Genomic DNA, 20794 nt, shown 5'->3' with positions numbered 1-20794 from the left:
GTGAAGATTAGTTAAGTATTTACAGAAAAATGAAAAAACATATTTTTAAAAAATCCTGCTATTATTAAGCTCTTTATTATATATTATAGTATATCCAATATTTCTGAAATTAACATACTTCTGACAAACCCTAGACAGTGATGGGGTTTATTTCTATAAAGCACATTCCTTTCAGACAAATTTGCGTAGTCTTATGTGTTCTACACACTCTGGATGCTTGCAATCGATACACTACTGCCAGGAGTCAGTGTGCGCTTTTCTAAAGCTGCTTAAGAGGTGAAGCTGAAAGCCTTTTCCTGTAAAGTCAAAGTAAATTACACTACTCAATTACGCTTACAATCATTTTATATTGAGTTTTTTCTTCTTTAATTTTTGAGAAGTCTGTTTTGATAAGCTTATTATGCATATTGATAAGACGGATCAATTATTACAAAAAAAAAAAAAAAAACAACCTGAACCAGACTCTCCCTCGTTTTCACTATTTAGGCTACAGTACTTGCCAATAACTGTGAATAATATAAATTTTAAATTACACTCTTCAGTGAATATATTTATTACTGTCATATCTGAGCAAGAGGAAGCAATTGCAGTACCAAGTGATGACACGTACTCATCAAACCAAAAGAGATCAAAGGATCTGAAACAAATACAAGAACAGAAAAGGCTTCCATGAGCCAAAGCCTTCTGCAGAAATTCTTTGAAGACAATGTGCCTCCTCCTTCTTAGTTAAGAGAATTAAAGAAGAAACAGCTCATGGGGGGGAGGGGGCAAATTCCTGCTATTTTCCTAAACATTCTCCTTCCTGTTGTTTTCTTAAACATTTACACACATTTTGATACATGTGTAGCAATTCTTCACCATTTTGACTGTGGTTTACACCCACTACCCTCATGCTTCTAGCATACTTGAAGTCATTTATTCTATAGTTATACAGCTACCAACCTGCCTTTGGCCTTTTCATGCAATCTCTATATAAATATATGTCAGTATAAATGAAACAACAGTAATTATACTATCTTGTTCAACAACATTCAGCCAAGTAGATGTCCAATCCTGACTGCACCTCTTAAGTGCATGATATGAATGCTTCCAACTAATAATGACCTGTTCTGCTTAGCAAAGTTTTACTCTAAAATGAATCACCTTTATCTTCATGTTGTTTTATCCTTTTAGAGTTTAATCATCATGTGATCTGCTCCTGTGCTAAACAACACCAAACTAAAGAAGAAAAAACTCTCGAAAGTGGCAGGTTCAGGTTTAAGTTTCTGATGTCAAAAATGCATTATGTCTCTGAAAAAAAGGAGCAATGAGCTTTCAAGAATACATCAAACAGAAAGGAAACAGAAAGAAAAGAGAAGCTTAGCATTACTTGACAAATGAGTATAATGCTATATTTCTATATCTTTCAAGACAATGATCTACATTACTATAACTTAACTGAATGGTGTTCAGGAATAGCTGTTCCAGAATAACTATTCCATAATATTTCCATGTCTGAACATTTTTTTCATTATAGCTTTTAAGACTTTTTTAAAAATAATTTTTATGTGCAAACAAGTTTGTGTATAGCCTGTACACAATTGCCAAATTTTGTAGTTCTAGAAGAAATCACAGTGTGTGTTGATTTCTCAAGTTGCCAGTGCATAAAGATTTACTGTTACATTAATCATTAAAAATAATACATTTAACGCTTCAGCTTTGCACTTAAACTTCATTTTTTCAGGTTTATTTTTAAAATCAATGGCATAAGGCAATTTAATGGATTTGGGAGGAGAATTTCTTGCTCTTTCTTTCTTGGAGCTTATTGAATGAACTAATTCATCACTTCTGAAAGGAAATAAAACAACTATTTAGCAATGTGCAATACCCAACAGCATGCCCAGAAAACCTCTTCCTTTTGTGTTCATGAGACTTTTTCAGATTGCAGGAGAAACCACTCAAAACTGCAATATGGAAAGCCACCACGGTGGTCACTACAGGTGCTGTGCTGATAGAAATGCAGCTCTTGGGAGAGTTCCATAAAAGTCAAAATATGAACTGATACAGCAACCCACTTTGTAAAAGTTCAGGATCCTGTCTATATAAGCTAAGAAAAAACATATCTTTTTCTTGTTTATATAATTTTGTAAATTCTCACTAATCTGATACCTACTTACCTCTGTCCTCCAGTTCATCCATTTTATTTCTCAATGGTTTACCAATTTAATGTTTTTAGTGTCACAATGGAAGAGGAGAAAAAAGCATGCCTATCAATCACTATTTCCATAGCTTCAATTTCTCTCCCAGATCACTCAGGAGCTCTGAAGTTTCATCCATGACAGCCAGTCCTATTTAAGTCATTATTTACTGTTATTCTCTAAACTGAAGCAAAGTTTCCAACATAAACCAATATGTTAGACACGAACGAACATGAGGAAACTTAGAATTGAAATTTGTCATTCCGTTTTTGTTAAGACATCGAAGGGTTCAATATTCTTTCATTAAGTAAGTTTGTTAACACCAAAAAAAAAAAAATCTAACTACATGCTTCAGATTGCAAAATAAAACAAATAGAGAGCTATCACAGCATGATGCTAAAAGCTATCCATCATCTTGGCTTGCCTGGCAGGAGATCAGGAGTTATGGAGAGTATGCTCTCTCAAGAAGCAGGTATTTATACAAATTATGTATAATTTAAGTCTTGTACATAATCCTTGGAGATTCATCACCAATGAATTGACATGTTCTATATATATGATGTAAATGCACTGAATATTAAATATATTATGCACGAGTACTTGGAGAAGGGGAGGTTTACTATGTAGCCTATAATAATTTGCCCTATCAGAACAGCAGATGCTGATTTAATGGAAACAGCATAAAAGTACTCAGATAAGCAACCACCCAGTCCTGCAAGCTGTTGATTTACTACCTCAATGCAGTGGGAACAAAAGCTACCAAGCAGCTTGAAGGGTCAGGACTTAGTACCTTGTACTAGCTCATAAAGCGTTTTTCATTTAAAAAACAAAATCTTTTACAAATAATTAATTCAGCTTTATGATACTTCTGTGCACTACAGAAATTTGATCGCAACATTCAGATTTTTTTTTTAAAGCCCTAAGTCTTGGAACTTTGAGGAACCTTATATGAAAAACTCTGCTCTAGCTCTTAAAAGTTGATTAATTGCTAGCCTTAATATTGGAATAAAAAAGAATGAAATGTGATCCAGCTGTAGCTGGATCATAAATCCAGCAGGGTCATATATTCATAAAGCAAAGGAGAAGAAGGAAAAAGATTTCCAATCAAAGGAAGAAAGAGGGTTTGAGACAAATCTATATACTGTTTTATACAGCACACTATTAAGATGTTCCTATCAGGTCTCCTTGCAATGCAGGTGTGGGGTTTGGTTTTGTTCTTAACCTGCAACACAGAATGTCAATATCCCATATTTCAAACCCACCCCAAATTTTTCCTCTCTTTTAGGGCCCTTGTCTGTAGAAAGCAGGACCTAAAAGTCACAGCATGCTGGCTCAGCACTATCTCTCCTGGCTAGATATAAATAAGAACAGCAACAACAGGTCAGATAGGTAGATTATCTCCCACGCTGACAATCAGTGGATACCTACAGAAGTGTAAAAGGATATAGCAGGCACATAGCCTATATATTTCACCATTTGCCCAGCCTGCATATAGCTCAGGGACTTTAGACAGAGGTGATATCATTGTGTTTAACAGCAGTCGATGGCTCTTTTCTCCTGTAAAGTTATCTAAACTTGCTAACAGCCCACATCAGCCAATAGCACCCCTAATTTTCCATGTCAAAGAGGCCCACAGTTTATATATGCCTTTGTGCTAAGAAGTACCTAACCCTGAACTCCTAACTGGGATAGGATACAGGTCACTGGTGCTGTCTGTGGGGCCACAGCACTGTACAATATGCAGAAACAGTACAGGGCTACGTGCACACAAAAGTAGTGTTTGGTCCCACAAAAAACAAACAAACAAACAAGAACAAAACCCCAAAACCAAACCAAACAAACAAAACAAAATAATAACCACCACAAACACACACATACACAAAACCCCCTCCCTTTAACAGCAACCACAGCCTTGGAAAAGCTGAAAATAGAGGATCTGTCTGGGTCTCTCATGATGTCCTCCATCCTCTCCTCTTTCCTTTGGGGCACTCTGATCTAGTTTATTGGGGAATTAAGGCATTATCAGAGCAGCTTCATGCCATAGAAGAATATTACAACAGATATTCCATGTCTTCGGACAGCAAACTTAATGCTGCGGGACTTTTTGCTTTTGAACACAGCACGCTGCACATTGTGGGAGTAGAAAATTCACCTTCTCCTGGGAACTTCTGCCTGCCTTTGCCCTGGCTGTGCCCAGTAAGCCTGTACATGATGTGTGCTTGCTATTGCTCTTCCTTGCCATAACACGAAGCTCATCATTTAACCAGTTGATCCAACAAGATCAGACAAATTTTTAGCAATTAAACATCCGCTCAACAAGCTGAACCTCATTTATGAACTGAGGTCTCTATCTCTCCTAACATTCAGTTTTCTTCACTGATGAAACAAAAAGCATCACACCACAAATGCACTTGATAACATCTTGCCTTTTAAAAGCTATGAGCAATGTTTAAACAGCCAACAAGAAGGTGAGAAGGAAGGAGAGGAACAGCTACATGACAAGCTTGTAAAAAGAAATTGAGAAATGTGACTTGACACACAGGTCACAGAAGGTGACACGTGATTTACTGATGATCAGAAAGGGCCCACCTAGTACTTTCTACACTGTCAGTAATAATGCCATGCTGGAGACACCTTGTCTCCGGGGAATTGGACTGCCTGATAAAGATATCCTCGTAACAGATGTCTTATTTACTGAACTAATTCTTTTGTGATGACCTTGATCAATAATACCAGAAGCAAGGTGAGCGACACCAGCACATTCTTCCGAATTTTAAAAACCCTTTAACCTCTTCTTACCTCACCAAACGCATCAGCCCATGTTCATCGGCAAACTTGAAAGCACACTAATGTTACAAGGACGCTACTGCAACATGAGTTTCCTCCTGCCAGGAATACACTCACTTTCCAGCCCCAGGATTTGGGTTACTGCTGAGTAAAACAGGGTGATGAAACTGTTATTGCTGAATTGCGCATGATTCATAGTTTGTAATAATCACCCTCAAATGTAAAATTCAAATTTACATTCTCATAATCAAAGGTCAGAAAAAAGACAGCAAGAATGGGTCATTATTCATAGCAGTTAAAACTACACGTTTACACCAGCTACTGTACATAATACTTAGATGAACAGCGACTACACCTGTAAAGAATGTGATATACACAGAATTACAGATTTATAGCTTCTTGTATAAATTCTGCTACATTTCACTGCAACAAAAGCTTTTTCATGCAATATTAATGTGCCATTCCTTAACACACAGTTCTCCAAATATTTAATCTCCTAAGTAACTCCTCCTTTTCTAGAGGAGAAGAACGAGTGACAACAGACTGGCTCCCCAGCATGGGAACACCTTCTGCCAGCACTCATGTTGCAAATCCAGCCACTGTTGTCCTTTAGCCAAAGGTATGTAAATAAACAAAGCAACTTTTTTTAAAAAAAACAAAACAAAACACATTTCTTTGTCAAAACCACCACGTTTAAGGCTTACTTATGCACCATAATAGCCAAATTATTATCATCCAAACCACATAAAACATTATGGGCATGGACATACAAGAGGACTGAGTATAATACTCACAAATGTAAAATATTCCTGCCTACAATCCCTCAGCATTTGGCATATCTAAGCCTCCTTAGAACCACCAAACAGAAGGCAAGAACTCGTCCATTGAACTGGTATCCAAAAAGGTCACCATCATGCCAGCATGTAAGACTGTTCGTCTGATCCTCCACATATGTCTTTGAGACAAGCAGATCCGTAAGAATAATAAGACTTTTGCTTTACAGAGTACCAATATAAGCTAAATTGTGAGGCAGATCTGCATTGTACCACTTTCCAGGCTATTTTCTTCTCAGTAATCACAGCCCACACATTCAGTAACTAACTGTTGAACCAATCACTGTATCAGAATGGGGTACTTTGGCATTCTTCCCCTTTGAATTTTTATTATTTTTAATAAGAATGATGAGATCTTTATAATCACCAAATACAAAAGACTATAGCTGTAATTTAGGGCAAGAACACCCTGGCCAGCAGAAGCTTGGCATGAGGAAGAGAAATAAAAGGAACTCTTATTGCCCTTTTAAAAATCAAAAGTAGCACCTTATCAGCATAATGACAGCATTATTTAAATAGCTTTCATGTGCCATTTTCACAACACTATTTCTATTACATCATTGAGAATAAACATCTCTTTTCATTTACTAATCTTTTTCCCAATTAGAATCTCTCCAAATCTGTGTACAATAGCAATTTCATTTCTTCTCATTTGCTTGCATCTTAATTAAAATCAGGCTATGTTGACTTTCATTTTTACAATATATCTGCCTATTTCACATCATAGCACCTTCATGACCCCCAGAGAGTCATGAGCCTTTAATATTTTATTTTGACCTTGTTAAATTACTGGAACCATCAAAGATTTTTCTTCTTCCCTCAGTAAGCAGTTTTTCATCCTTCTTGAAACGTGCAGTATGTGTGAAAACATGTAGTTGAGAAATACGCTGCCTTTAAACAACATATCTCTGTTCATTTATTTTGAAAAATACTGCATTTCAATTTATTACAAGAATTAGTTTATGAGCCATAAACTTCATTATCAATTAAATAAGGATCACTGCTTAAATGATACTTAAAGCCCTTTTCCCCTGAGCTTCAGTACAGAAAAACAGTTTTTGATTTTCAATTTTTAAAAAAATCAATAATTGGCTATTTTAAAAGAATTTATAGTGGTCGTCTTCTACACAGGTATCCAAGTTCACAAAAGCAGGGGGTTTGTGGGGCGCAGCAGTATCTTTTACTAGAGCAGCAGACACAGCTGAAAAGTAAAAACACCCTGACCTGCGGCAGAAAGCTCACCTAGGTGTTTCAACTCCATCACCTGGTCTAACAACAGGTATTATTTGAAAAGCACACAGCACGTGAAGAAGCATCAATTCAAATGGGAAGCAGAAAGGTGCAGAGCTATCCATTCAGCCTAACACCTGTGAATTTATCTTTGCAGCTCATAGAAAACACAAAATTCTGGGTACACCGGCACACACATTTACACATTTCTCTTGGGTCTTCAAGCCAAACTCTCCCACTGTCACCAGTCTCGCAGGTTAGGTTCAGGGAAAGGTTTTGTCACAGTCCAAGTCCTTCTGGAGGAGAAAGCCTGATTACACACTATCATTTAGCAGACTTGTGTTTGCATTTACCTTCTGTGTGGACCCTTACCTGACAGATATCTCGAGCTATCTAACCTACCCTTCATTACAGGGGGGCTATCTGGCAGAAGATTTCTCAAGTAGAGCTCAAAGCCTTGAAGGCAGCTGGGATTTACAGCCACTTCACGCCAGCTTTGGATGGCACGACTGTGCAAAGGCAGAGACGTCCGACACCTCAGAAAGCCGCTGCATGGAGCCTAGCTGGGAAGCTTGCTGGATTTTCTGCTCCTTAGACAAGCAGAGCAGGCACAGCCACAAAGGTCTCTTCACTCAAGCTCATATTTACATTCCAGCAAGCAGAGCCTCAAGTTCCTCAGTCATGTACAATCAGTATTTGGCTACTGGGTGGAGGAAACTGGAGGCAGCTGGTGACAAAGTGGGAGAGGTAAATTGTTTGCCAGGAAAAAAGTTGAAAAGTTTCAACAACAACGAAGTTTAAAAAAAGAAAAACCAGAATGAGTGAGAATAAGGTTCAATAGTCAGATGGGGAGTGGCAAGGGAATATGCTATTTTAAGGAGAAAGCAGCATTAAAGTATAGAAACATGTACAGTCCTCTTCAGAGGACATGAGAGAAAGAAAAGATGCTGCCTGTGCACTTCAGCTGGGAAGAACAACAAAATTTAGAGGCTTGCAAGGAATACAGCGAATAGATCACCTCAGCATGTGCTATAGAAGAGATTATAGGAAAGTGAAGTCAAATTCCCAGTGGCAGTAATTATAATTTCAGCATTTTATATGCTGTGCAGATTTACCCAAGGTCCAAAGAATACTACTTAACAGCTTATCAGGCCTACCTTCTTCCCTCAGCACAGTACACCCCCTTCTCCCCTGGCCACCTTCAAACACAACTGTTGGTGGTCAAAGTGCGGCTTAAGTTCTGCCACCAAAAGCAGAGAGCTATATATGAAGAAATACAACACAAATACCCACAGCTCTCTCTAGATTTTGTTACCAGTGAGTGCTAGCTTACTGAAAAAAAAATCCTTCAGAAGCTCCTGGTAGATGGGGCCCATGACAAGTATCTCAAATTATTTAACCTATAATTAGCAGCCTCACAGTGGCTGTTGAGACGAGTACACAGACCACAGATACAAGCTCTGAAGGAGGGACAGGTTCCCTAGCTGTGAAAGAAAAGCAGCAACTGATTTCTGAGTACAAACACTTATTTTACTATTACTTTACGGCTTAAGTAATAGCTCTCCATGCATGTTAGCTCCCCATTTCTACAAATGCTATAGCTAACAACCCTTCCACAAATGACAGCCCCAGCATAGAACCAAATTCTGATCTTTAATGTAGACACAAGTTCAAGTGAAGACTATAATCCCACTTGCACTTTTGCAGAAACATAAATGGGCAGGCAGAATATCTACACCATAAAGTTCTCGGACAGCTTCCTCACATTAAATATATTTGAACTGTTCAACATTTTTTCTCATTGACATGAATTGACAGGAATCAAAACAGAAATGCTACATCGCAAATGGTCACTTGCAGTAACACATTCTCAGGCTTCAGCAATCAGCATTCACAGGCAGACATCTTCCACCCCTGGGCCTAATGTGACTACTTTGTTCCTACGACACACATGTGCTCACCTGTGTAATGAATACATGATTTTACAAAAGAAAAGTAGAAATGGACACTGTCTAAGGAAGGAGAAACATCGATACTTTAAGAAAGATGGGCAAAAGATAGAAGGAATCACCCCTTCAAAAAAGTGAATGAGAATTCCCATCTGACACTGAAATTCTAATCTCCACTATTACCACTCAGTCAATAAACCTTTTTACTCCTTGTAAAACAGATTCTAGCTAACCCTTGCCTTCCCATACAGGCTATAGAGGCTAAACAAAATCTCGATGAGATCAGAAGGAAGCTGGAGGTGCTCAGCACCACTTTGTGTTCAGATACACCAGAATCTGGCTTTCAACCAGTCCAACTTGTACTCATGCATATGCAGGTCAGCTATTACCCCCAGAAGTTCTTAAACAAGTCACCTGTAATTTCTGCAGTATCATGTCCTAGTGCTCAAACCTAACCACATATTTGGATGTTATAGACACTAATTTAAGCACAGAAGTGAGGCAGATCTTCTGTTGGTACTTCAAAACAACAGCAAACCCTGACGGTCATCTCAAACTTGAATTATTTTGATGGTCTCAAGGTGAATGGTTTTATTTCTTCTCAGAATGTTTGTATATAAGCATATTTTTTAAAAAAATAACAAACATGTTTTGCTGAAGCTAAAAATGCATTTGCAAATACGGCAATTGTTCCTAGATTATTTCAAGATCCGAAAGCATTACAAGAACAATGCTTTAATTTGGTTTTGGAAGTTCCCTATCGGATGGAAAAACAGTAAGCTGCTCTTAAAGATGTGCAAAAGATCTAGCAAGACATTACACAGCTTCATCAAGGCCAAGCATCAAGTCAGTGGTAGAGCTGAGTCCTGCAACATGGTATTCTGCTATCAACCACAAACCTTACTTCCTTTTTCCACTAGTAAAATGTATTGTGATACTATAACCTTCCCTCTTCTATGGAACAGAAATAATTATACTATTTGGAAGTATTCATACTGGGAAGTTAAACATACATACAAATTTTACCGAATTAAATTCAAAAGCAAGACTGTTTGGTTAGATCGTGTAAACAATATGCTCTAAGACTTGCTGAGTTCTGAGAACTGAAACCACAGACAGCCAAAATACAGCTGCACACAGTCAGATATGGTGTGTCTGCTAATATTGGAAACTTTATCATGCTGCAGCAAATTTCACTTCTGATTGGTATTGTGCATAGAAGAAATACAGACTGAATGCACTGGAACAAAACCAAAAAACACTCCAAGGTTGTAAGTTATGAAAGCCAAGGGCACTCAGTTATTTTATGACATACTCGACAATATTTATTAGTTGTACTACTGTGGCATCCAAGAGCCCCAAGCATGGGCCAAGGCTCAGCTGTGTTCATCCTTGCAAAAATACAAAACAAAAGATAAACTATGAACTGCTGTAGGCTGGAGCTAAGGGCTTCATATAAAGCAGGGTACTGTAAAATGCCAAAGCCCCTGACTTTTACATATACGCATCTAAAGCCCAGAGCTCAGTTCCTTGGTTAGATATTAAGTTTGGTGCTAGATTCACCTGCTGAGCGGGGAGCAACCTGGAGTTAACTGATACCAACTGCTCCGACCAAGGATGTGCCTGAAGTCCCACTCTTCCCTGCAGTTCAGGCATTTGAACTAAGACTGCAAGGGAGACACATCTGTCAGTTCAGCAGACAGACCCTGGAGCCTCAAATCAGTAAAGCCAGTGTGGATTCAGAGGTGTGTATCCTTTCTCACAAGCCAGAACAGCAAGCAAGCAAGACTTTGAGATTCATGGAGCAAGGAAGCTCCGTACACAGGGACATATGTGCTTCTGCAGCTTCATGCTTAGAGTACCAAGGAGGAGAGTTGCAGGTTCTAGTCTGGGCTCTTGCGGTTGTTTCTGGTTTTATCACAAAACTTAGATGTAAAATTATACAAATGATCCATAAAATAAATATCACACTGCCCAAAAGAGTACCTTAACTAACAAGCTATTGAGCTGGGTTGGCTCTTGCTTGTTTTCATTTTGGTCTTGCCACTCTTGCATTGTGAACACAAACACAAGGCACAATTTCTCGTGCTTACTTCTTCCAGGTGCTTTCTAGTTAAGCCAATCAGAGCTCACAGTGTTTGCAATTTTTTTATTAAAAGAGTTGGGATAAATATTTATTTTTAGTACCTAGTTCTTTCTTTGGATCTGGCTGTAAGTGTTGCATTCTGGAGCACTGATAGAACAAGTTATGTAAGTCATATACCAAAAAAAAAATCCATAGGTGCTCACTGCCTTTTAAATTTACTTATATTTTTCCACAGTTACATTGACAGTCGAAGGAGCTTGTCTGCTTTTCACAGCACATATTGCTGTTTAAGAAGTACTCCTACAAATTCTCAGTGTGGCACCTCAAATAAAACACTGGGTCGCAAGTCCCTTGAACCCCAAAGTTGTTCACCCTATTTACTTCACCCCAAGAAAATGCCAGAGTAATAACTCTCTGTCAATTTCTTGTCACTGCAACATTAAAATAAACTGCCTAGTGAGCTAAGAAGCCGGCGGTACTATAACGCTGCTTTCAATTTCAGGTTGCCTCACTCACAAATGCACCGTAACTTTTCTGCCTTCCTGCAGGCAGGGAGCCCTCCCCGTCAGGGGGAAACACCACCTTCCACCCCAGCACCGCAAAACTCAACGCACGCACAAGCTCCTCACACCGCGCACGGCCCCCGCGGCAGAAACCCTGGGGCGGTTTTTCACCTGGGGTATTTTTTTTTTAATCCGGATCGGGAGTTTAATCGTTCCCAGTACTGCAGAAGTACTCAAAACGCCCGCGGTGCCACGACGCCAACCAAGGGGCGCGTCTGGCAGCCTCCGGCCGGCGGGGCGCATCCGCGCAGGACCCGCGCAGCACCCCGCGCCGAGACGCGATGCGGGGCCGCTCCTGCCCCGCGGGGACCACGGCAGAGGACGCCCGTCAGCAGGGCGACGTGGTCTCTGAGCACCCCAGGCCACCCAAACCCCGAGGCGGGAGCTCCCGTTAAAGCGCCGGCCGTGGAAGCGCAGGGGGTCGCGGGCGCGCCCCTTCCCGAATCGGGAAGGATGCAGTTCCACCGGCGAGGTAGCCGGGCTTCCCCCGCCCCACACAAAGGCACGGCGGGGAGGCGAGCCGCACCCCGCTGCGCCTCCCCCGTCCCGGCTCCCCCCGTCGGGGCCGCTTGAGGGACAACCGGCCGCGGGCAGGGGCATCGCCGCCCGCCCCGGGAGAGAGCCCGCGCGGGGCTCGGGAGCCACCGCGGCTCTGCCGGCGGGGCCGGGGGCGCTCGGGGCGGGCGGGACGGCGAGGCGCTCCGCAGACAGGTAGCTCCCTGCTAAAATGGAGGGAGAGGAGAAATGCGGCGTTCGCCGCAAAACTTACCGGAGGAAACCGACGAGCCGGACAAACTGGAGTTACTGGATGTGGCCATGGTCCCTCCTCCTCGCGCCTTAGCTGCGAGCCCCGCGTCGGCCCCCGCTGCTGTCCGGCCGCCGCTGCCGCCAGCCCATCGCAAAGTGCCGGGGCCGCGCCGAGCCGCCGCCGCAGCCCGCGCTGGGCTCCCCGCGCCGCCGGGGAGCGGGAGGCGGCCGTGCCCCGCCGAGGCGCTGCGGCCGCTCTCCGAGGCTGGGCGAAGCCGCTCGGCGCGTCAGGTAAAAGGCCCCGCGGCGCTTCCAGTGCCCTCTCTCCGCCTGGGGAGCAGGGCTTACCTTGTGACGGGGACGGGAGAGCCGCCCTGCCAGCGCCTTCCCTCGCCTCCTCCCTTCCCTTCCCTGGCCGTCCCTTCCCTTCCCCGCCTCCTCGCGGGCAGCGCTGACAGCCCGCCGGGGAGACCCGCCGCCGCAGCTCCCCTCACGCACACAAAGGAAGCGGCGGCGCTGCCGGCCGGGCTGCCGGCCCCGGCTGAGCGGGCAGGGTGGGTCCCGGGCGGGCGAGCCCCGGCGGAGCGGCAGCCCCGCCGAGCGACGGCCAAGCCCCTTTCCGGCCGCCGCCGCCTGGCACGGGGCTGGCGGCGAGCGCGGCTCCTGCCATGTGCCGGCGCCCGTCCCGCCTGGCCCGCCGGGGCGGCAGCGCCTGTTGAGCGCCTCGGCTCGGCGCCCCCCTCGGCGGTGCCGCAGTGTGGGCTCCGCGCTCGGCTGCGCTCCCGCGGGCGCGGTGCCCCGCCACCTCCTGGCCCTGCCTGCTCTCGCCCCCCCGGGGCCGCCGGAGACCAGCGCTGGAGCGGGGCTGCGCACCTGAGGCAGGGCTTCGCCCCCGCCGCCCTTTGTCCGCCCCCTTCCTCCGCAGGTTGCCCTCTGTTCCCGCGCCTCTCCTCCTCCTGCCTGGCACGCTCCCACCCTCACTTTTTTTTTTTTTTCCTTCCTTCTGGCATCCGTTTTCTTAAAATAAAGAAATAAATGACTAGATAGATAGATAGATAAATAAATAAATAAATAAACGGGCTAGCACCAACACTGCGCTCTCCCTGTGCTGCGGGACCCCGGCCCGGCCACAGATGGGGCCTGCCCCCCGCTTCTTCCCCCCCCCGAAGCACTCCGGCTTTGGGGAGACACGGGGGTCACCCACTGGGCCGGCTGCCAGACACGCAAAGGGGACACGGCAGGTCTAAGGCAGACCAGCCTGGGCTGCTTGCCCTGTGTCCTAATGGGCGAGTGGGAAAGAGGAAGAGCCAAGAAAGCATCACTTGTAGGCTTCCTCCTGCTGACTGCCCTTCGTGTTTCCTTCGCGGTGGTTCATTGCCAGCCAAAGCTTCCATCTCATTTTATAAAATGAGAGCAAGAAGACTGCAGGAAGGTGGTCAGCTGCCCTATGGTTCTTAACAGCCAAGTGACATGGCAAGTCTTGCTGGCACGGGATCTGTACGAAGTCTACAACCCATTTGCCTTGATGATGATTTATGAAAGCCTTCCATGTTTCGTAACAGAGAGTCTGTAACACAAAGTTACTTCTGGATCAGCGAGGAAGTGCATTAAAGTTTCTTTGGCAAACTAAGCCTTACCCACCCAGCTACACAGCGGCTCAAACGAGCGTGCAAGCCGCCTGGCCTCTCTGTAACCCGCACCCAACCCCTTCCCTTTCTCCCAGAACCAAAATAGAACCGGAGCTCCCCAGGCCCTGCAGTCGGCTCCCATTTTTAACTCGGGAAAACAGGTACCGAGACCCCCTCTAGCGGCAGAGGCACCGGTAGCAGCGATCCCGCAGCCGCGGCGAGCGGGGCCACCGCGTCCCGCACACCCCGCGGGATTCCTGCCAGGAGCTCCGGGGACGCGGCTGAGGCCAACTTGCTTTTCCAGGTTTTATTTTGTAATGACGGCTTGCTCCATATGCGAAGGAACAGGCTTTAAACCAAGATTTAGCACTAAGTTTTATTGATCTGTAAATTGCCCTGTGACATACTTAAAAACAGGACAGGCGTGTCACTGCTTTTTGGCCTTTGGACAAATATTTTGTGTCATGCATTTTAAAGACTGAATGCTGAGAGCAAAATGAGAAAGGTAGAAAGTTATTTTATCTGCTGGATTAGGTCATAAAACCAGGATGATACCTGGGATGTAGGAAAATACTGTAGTAATATGGTAAACGTCAAGATTGTAATAGTAAATTTTTCATTTGCAGAGTATGTCATGTGTTGAAGTTGTATTCGCTTGTCTCCTACATGTTTGTTTTTTTCTGTTTCTCCTGCTATAGCTTTCTTTCTAGTATTTGTCTCCCTGTAGTCTGTTATATGTTTGAGGCCCTGGATATTGAAGAAGATGTAGGTGGGGATGTGGTGCAAGGGCCACCTACGAAGTCACATAGGAAGAGGCGATCGACTCCACGCCTCAAGACTGCCTCCGATAAAAAAGAAAGAAGGGTAATTGTGGTAGGCAATTCCCTTCTGAGAGGGACAGAGGGCCCGATATGCAGAGCTGACCCTCAGCATCGGGAAGTTTGTAGCCTACCTGGAGCTCGGATCAGGGACATCGCCAGGGCACTCCCCAAACTGGTGCGCCCAACGGACTATTACCCCCTACTGATCTTTCAGACAGATGGGGAGGAAGCGGCATCCCGTAGTCTGAGGGGAATGAAGAGAGACTTCAAGGCCTTGGGACAAATGGTGAAAGAGTCTGGGGCTCAAGTTATCTTCTCTTCCCTCCTTCCATTTTCGGATGATGATGTGGGACGGAATAGAAAAATTGAGTCCGTAAATGATTGGCTTCGGGACTGGTGCTACAGGCAGGGCTTTGGGTTCTTTGATAACGGCTGGTTTTATAAGACACCAGTCCGGTCAGTGATATGTGGGAAAGGTTTATCCCACAGGGGTAAAAAGATGCTGGGACAGGAATTAGCAGGGCTCATTTGCAGGGCTTTAAACTAGATTTGAAGGGGGATGGGGTTGTAGCTGGGCTTGCATCAGTGGGGCAGCACGCTGGAATCCATAAAGACCGGGAGGCCCCCCAGGCCCCTAGGGTGAAATCGGTGTACTCGGCTCGCTCCCTGAAATGCCTGTACACCAATGCGCGCAGCATGGGGAATAAGCAGGAGGAGTTAGAAACCTGCGTTCGGTCAGGAGATTACGATCTGGTGGCATTAACAGAGATATGGTGGGACAGCTCACATGACTGGAATGTGGTCATGGATGGCTATGCCCTTTTCAGGAAAGACAGGCCAGCCAAGCGTGGTGGTGGAGTTGCTCTTTATGTGAGAGAGCAACTGCAATGTATAGAGTACTGTCCAGGTGCGGTTGAGGAGCGAGTTGAGAGTCTGTGGGTGAGAATTAAGGGGCAGGCTGGCAGGGGTGACACTGTTGTGGGAGTCTATTACAGGCCACCAGATCAGGGTGAGGAAGTTGATGAGGCCTTCTATGGGCAGCTGAGCGTGGCCTCACAGTCACAGGCCCTGGTTGTTATGGGGGATTTTAACTACCCTGATGTTTGCTGGAAGGACTACTCAGCCAGCCAGCCTCAGTCTAGGAGGTTCCTCCAGTGCATTGACGATAACTTTCTCATGCAAATGGTGGAGGAGCCGACTAGAAGAGGTGCGCTGCTGGATCTCGTCCTCGCTAACAAGGAGGGTCTGGTCGAAGCAGTAAAGGTGGGGGGCTGCCTTGGTTGCAGTGACCATGAGATGGTGGAGTTCAGAATCTCCTGTGGTGGGAGCAGAATACCGAGCAGAATTGCAACCCTGGACTTCAGCAGGGCCGACTTTGGCCTTTTCAAACAGTTGCTGGAGGAAATCCCGTGGGCAAGGCTGCTTGAAGGTAAAGGCGCCCAAGATAGTTGGTTAACATTCAGGGACTGCTTCTACCAAGCTCAAGATCAGTGCATCCCGACGCGCAGGAAGTCAAGGAAGGGAGCCAGGAGACCTGCGTGGTTAAACAGGGAACTGCTGGGCAAACTCAAGTGGAAGAGGAGAGTTTACAAATCATGGAAGGAGGGGCTGGCCACTTGGGAAGAATATAAGGCTGTTGTCAGAGGATGTAGGGAGGCAACTAGGAAAGCTAAGGCCTCCTTAGAGTTAAACCTGGCGAGAGGGGTCAAGGACAACAGGAAGAGGTTCTTCAAATACATGGCAGATAAAACTAACACCAGAGGCAATGTAGGCCCACTGATGAACGGGGTGGGTGCCCTGGTGACAGAAGATACAGAGAAGGCAGAATTACTGAATGCCTTCTTTGTCTCTGTCTACTCTGCCGGAGGCTGTCCTGAGGAGCCCCGTACCCCTGAGGCCCCAGAGGAAGGCAGGGCAATGGAGGAGTCTGCCTCAGTTGATGAGGACTGGGTTAGGGAGCAATTAAGCAATCTGGACATCCATAAATCCATGGGTCCAGATGGGATGCACCCGCGGGTGCTGAGGGAGCTGGCTGAAGTCATTGCTGGACCGCTCTCCATCATCTTTGCCAAGTCTTGGGAAACGGGAGAGGTGCCTGAGGACTGGAGGAAAGCAAATGTCACTCCGGTCTTCAAAAAGGGCAAGAAGGAGGACCCGGGCAACTATAGACCGGTCAGCCTCACCTCCATCCCTGGGAAAGTGATGGAACACCTTATCCTTGGTGCCATCTTAAGACATATCAAGGAGAAGAGGGTCATCAGGGACAGTCAACATGGCTTCACCAAGGGGAAGTCGTGTTTGACCAACCTCATAGCCTTTTATGAAGACGTAACAAGGTGGATTGACGATGGCAGAGCAGTGGATGTGGTCTACCTTGACTTCAGCAAAGCATTTGACACCGTCTCCCACAGCATCCTCACGGCAAAACTGAGGAAGTGTGGACTGGATGATCGGGTAGTGAGGTGGACTGCAAACTGGCTGAAGGAGAGAAGCCAGAGAGTTGTGATCAATGGGGCGGAGTCTGGTTGAAGGCCTGTATCTAGTGGAGTGCCTCAAGGGTCAGTTCTGGGACCAATACTGTTCAATATATTCATCAATGACTTGGATGAGGGAATTGAGTGTACTATCAGCAAGTTTGCTGATGACACCAAGCTGGGAGGAGTGGCTGACACGCCAGAAGGCTGTGCTGCCATCCAGCGAGATCTGGACAGGCTAGAGAGTTGGGCGGGGAAAAATTTAATGAAATATAACAAGGGGAAATGTAGAGTCTTGCATCTGGGCAGGAACAACCCCAGGTTCCAGTACAGGTTGGGGAATGACCTATTAGAGAGCAGTGTAGGGGAAAGAGACCTGGGGGTCCTGGTGGACAGCAGGATGACCATGAGCCAGCACTGTGCCCTTGTGGCCAAGAAGGCCAATGGCATCCTGGGGTGTATTAGAAGGGGGGTGGTTAGTAGGTCCAGAGAGGTTCTCCTTCCCCTCTACTCTGCCCTGGTGAGACCTCATCTGGAATATTGTGTCCAGTTCTGGGCCCCTCAGTTCAAGAAGGACAGGGAACTGCTGGAGAGAGTCCAGCGCAGGGCCACAAAGATGATTAAGGGAGTGGAGCATCTCCCTTATGAGGAAAGGCTGAGGGAGCTGGGTCTCTTTAGCTTGGAGAAGAGGAGACTGAGGGGTGACCTCATTAATGTTTATAAATATATAAAGGGTGGGTGTCACGAGGATGGAGCTAGGCTCTTCTCGGTGACGACCAACAGTAAGACAAGGGGTAATGGGTTCAAGCTGGAACACAAGAGGTTCCACTTAAATGTGAGAAGAAACTTCTTCTCAGTGAGGGTGACAGAACACTGGAACAGGCTGCCCGGGGGGGTTGTGGAGTCTCCTTCTCTGGAGACATTCAAAACCCGCCTGGACGCCTTCCTGTGTAACCTCACCTAAGTTTTCCTGCTCTGGCAGGGGGATTGGACTAGATGATCTTTCGAGGTCCCTTCCAATCCCTAACATTCTGTGATTCTGTGATTCTGTGATATGTCTTCATTTTCCCTCCATAATCTAGCACTGTCTTGCCCTCTTGTCTCTCCAGCAACTGTTGGAAAACTGTGTCATATGAGTGGTGAAATACAGTGGTGTTAAAAACACTAGCATAATCTGCAGGGAAAGAGAGAAAACCCCTTCACTCTGCTGAGACTTTGCAGACAGAAAAGTATTTTCATAATTAATTTTAAATTAACTTTCCAGCTATAGATCTGGATAAAGCAAGAGAGGAATTTCTTCAGAGAATGACTACTCCATGTATTCCAATAATTGCAAACAAAGTATATTCTGTCCAAAGTCAGTGGGGCTGGACATGTCTGGTTATGAATGTGTGTGCCTTTGAAGGACAGGCAACTGTTGATAATCTTTGTAATAATAGTAGGTATGAGGTCAGGTAATCTCAATTTCTACAACATTGAAAGGTAAATTAATAAAGTGAAATGTACTGTAGATTAAAAGGAACTTTTTCACTTTTCAAGACAGGATGGCTTTTTTCTTGTTAGTAGCAAAGAACATAAAAGCCATGAAATTAGAGCACAAATTACTAGATCAAAGGGGAAGCAAATTTTAACGAAACAAAAGTAGCCTTGTTATGTGTAAAAGGTGCAAAGTGAAGACAATGCAATCAAATCTCACTTATATTTTATAGAAACTGTGAACAGGTTCTGTCCTAGTCTAATTTGTGCAGAGCCCAGATTTACCCATTACTAATAGAGGAAATACTCAGATAACTAGAATATACTTTAAGTTGTAAACTAAATACTCTCTCTGATGTAGACTATTACTGAGTTTTCCACATGTATGTGCTTCACCTAAGCCTGATAAAAATCTTGCACTTTACACTCCCTATGGAACTAAATGTAGTTCTTGCTTGCATGATGTCTGCATTTTTATGAGAAGGCCCAGGTTTCAAAAGTTTTGAAGAACTCAAAAAATCACATTTCCCTATATATGACTTTAGAAACCCCCCATGGATGGACACTGCCATTGACATTAACAGTGACCTGCCAAGGAAAAATATCAAACTGTATGTTTCATATTATGCACGAGACATATCTGAAAGCTTTCCTTTTTTTCATTCCTGGGGAAGATTCCTTGAAACTTTCATTGCTTCTAGATTGGTTAAATGCAATTTTTACTGACAGATTTTCAATTGTGTGTGTGTGTTGGTTTTTTTGTCTGGTTGCTTGTTGTTGTTTTGTTGTGGTTTTTTTTTTTTAATGAAGACATTGGGGAGTTTGTCAAAGAATAAGGGTTTAACAAACCAGTCCTCAGTATATAACTAAATGACAAAGAAGTGACTGCCTGCCTCAAGCTAACACCGTGCTAGCAACACAATACTTGAAATGACATTAAACTTGCCACAGAAGAGGCTGTTGTATTGAAAAGCTAATAGATGTGGGAAGCCCAAAGTAATGGCTGTAAGATTAAAGGAACCCAAATGCATTGCTTCTTGTTTCCACAGAAATCTAAGAAAATATCTAAAAAGTTTCTCCAAACTTTCAGTGTATCAGGTTTTTTCTGTGCCCGACTTTAATGACCCACTCTTACACTTCTGCATGGTAGGATTCCTATTCAAGCTGGAGCTTACGCACATTTTGTTCTCAAATAACCAAAAATGAGTAAATACCATCTAATTATGGCAAATAATAAGTCTTACAGCTCAAGGGCTATTGAACCCAGCAGAAGACTAAGTGACATTACATTTGGCAGGAACTCTCTTTCACAGTGTAGTCCTGAACCTGTTGATGTGTAGATACATGCACAATTAAATTGTCGCATTAAGTCTAGTGGAACAACATATTTTGGTAAAATTACAGGTGTGAGCAGGATGAGGACCTGCATTTGGAGAGTCATTGGTGCAAACCATTGTGATTTTGACAGCTGTGGACATGTCTATGATGCTTTTCTGCTATGGAGTGGCCTCTGGAGTGGCCTTGGCTCCCCAGAAAACTCGGCTGTGCTGGTTTGTGTCCTTATTTCAAAACAAAGGCTCTGCAAGGCAGACAGGTCAGCTGCCTCCTACACAGACATCAGTGTCATAGCTGACTTGTAATGACTTTGTGAAGGCAAGGCAAATCATAGCTGCTAAATAGGTTTTTATGTTCCCATGCAATAAAAGCTAGCAGAAAGTCAACATCTCCCTGGACATCAGGAGGAAAACCTAGAAATAACAAATAAAGGCAAGTGAACAGAACTGTGCTGGTTTCCTTCAAGAAGGCAGGTTTTTCCCTTTTGACCAAATTTCTTATTGCATGTCAAAATCTTCACACATATTTAACATTCTGGTTTCCTTTCATTCAACTTAAGACATAGTAGGCAGTTCCACTGTGGAGGCGAAGACCTCTGCTTAGAACTTCTTTCATTTTCCTGACTTGGCAGAATGCTTTCTGCTGCAGAAAAAAAGAGATCTGAAACACAAATATAGATTGGGAAAAA

General features: G+C 44.4%; 1 protein-coding gene across 1 annotated transcript in view; it reads right to left on the bottom strand.

Moving 5' to 3' along the window:
• Window positions 1–12450, bottom strand: part of CHN2 (chimerin 2) — a 164609-nt gene extending 152159 nt beyond the window's left edge. Inside the window, exon 1 of the mRNA XM_065627803.1 lies at window positions 12395–12450. Within this exon, the coding sequence (XP_065483875.1) occupies window positions 12395–12443 (49 nt within the window). The 5' untranslated portion in view covers window positions 12444–12450. The remainder of the gene's footprint in view (window positions 1–12394) is intronic.
• Between the last annotated feature and the right edge of the window lie 8344 nt (window positions 12451–20794).

Source organism: Caloenas nicobarica, chromosome 2 (assembly GCF_036013445.1).
Source record: "Caloenas nicobarica isolate bCalNic1 chromosome 2, bCalNic1.hap1, whole genome shotgun sequence".
Classification (NCBI taxonomy): Eukaryota; Metazoa; Chordata; class Aves; order Columbiformes; family Columbidae; genus Caloenas; species Caloenas nicobarica.
This window is presented reverse-complemented; position numbering and strand designations above follow the sequence as displayed.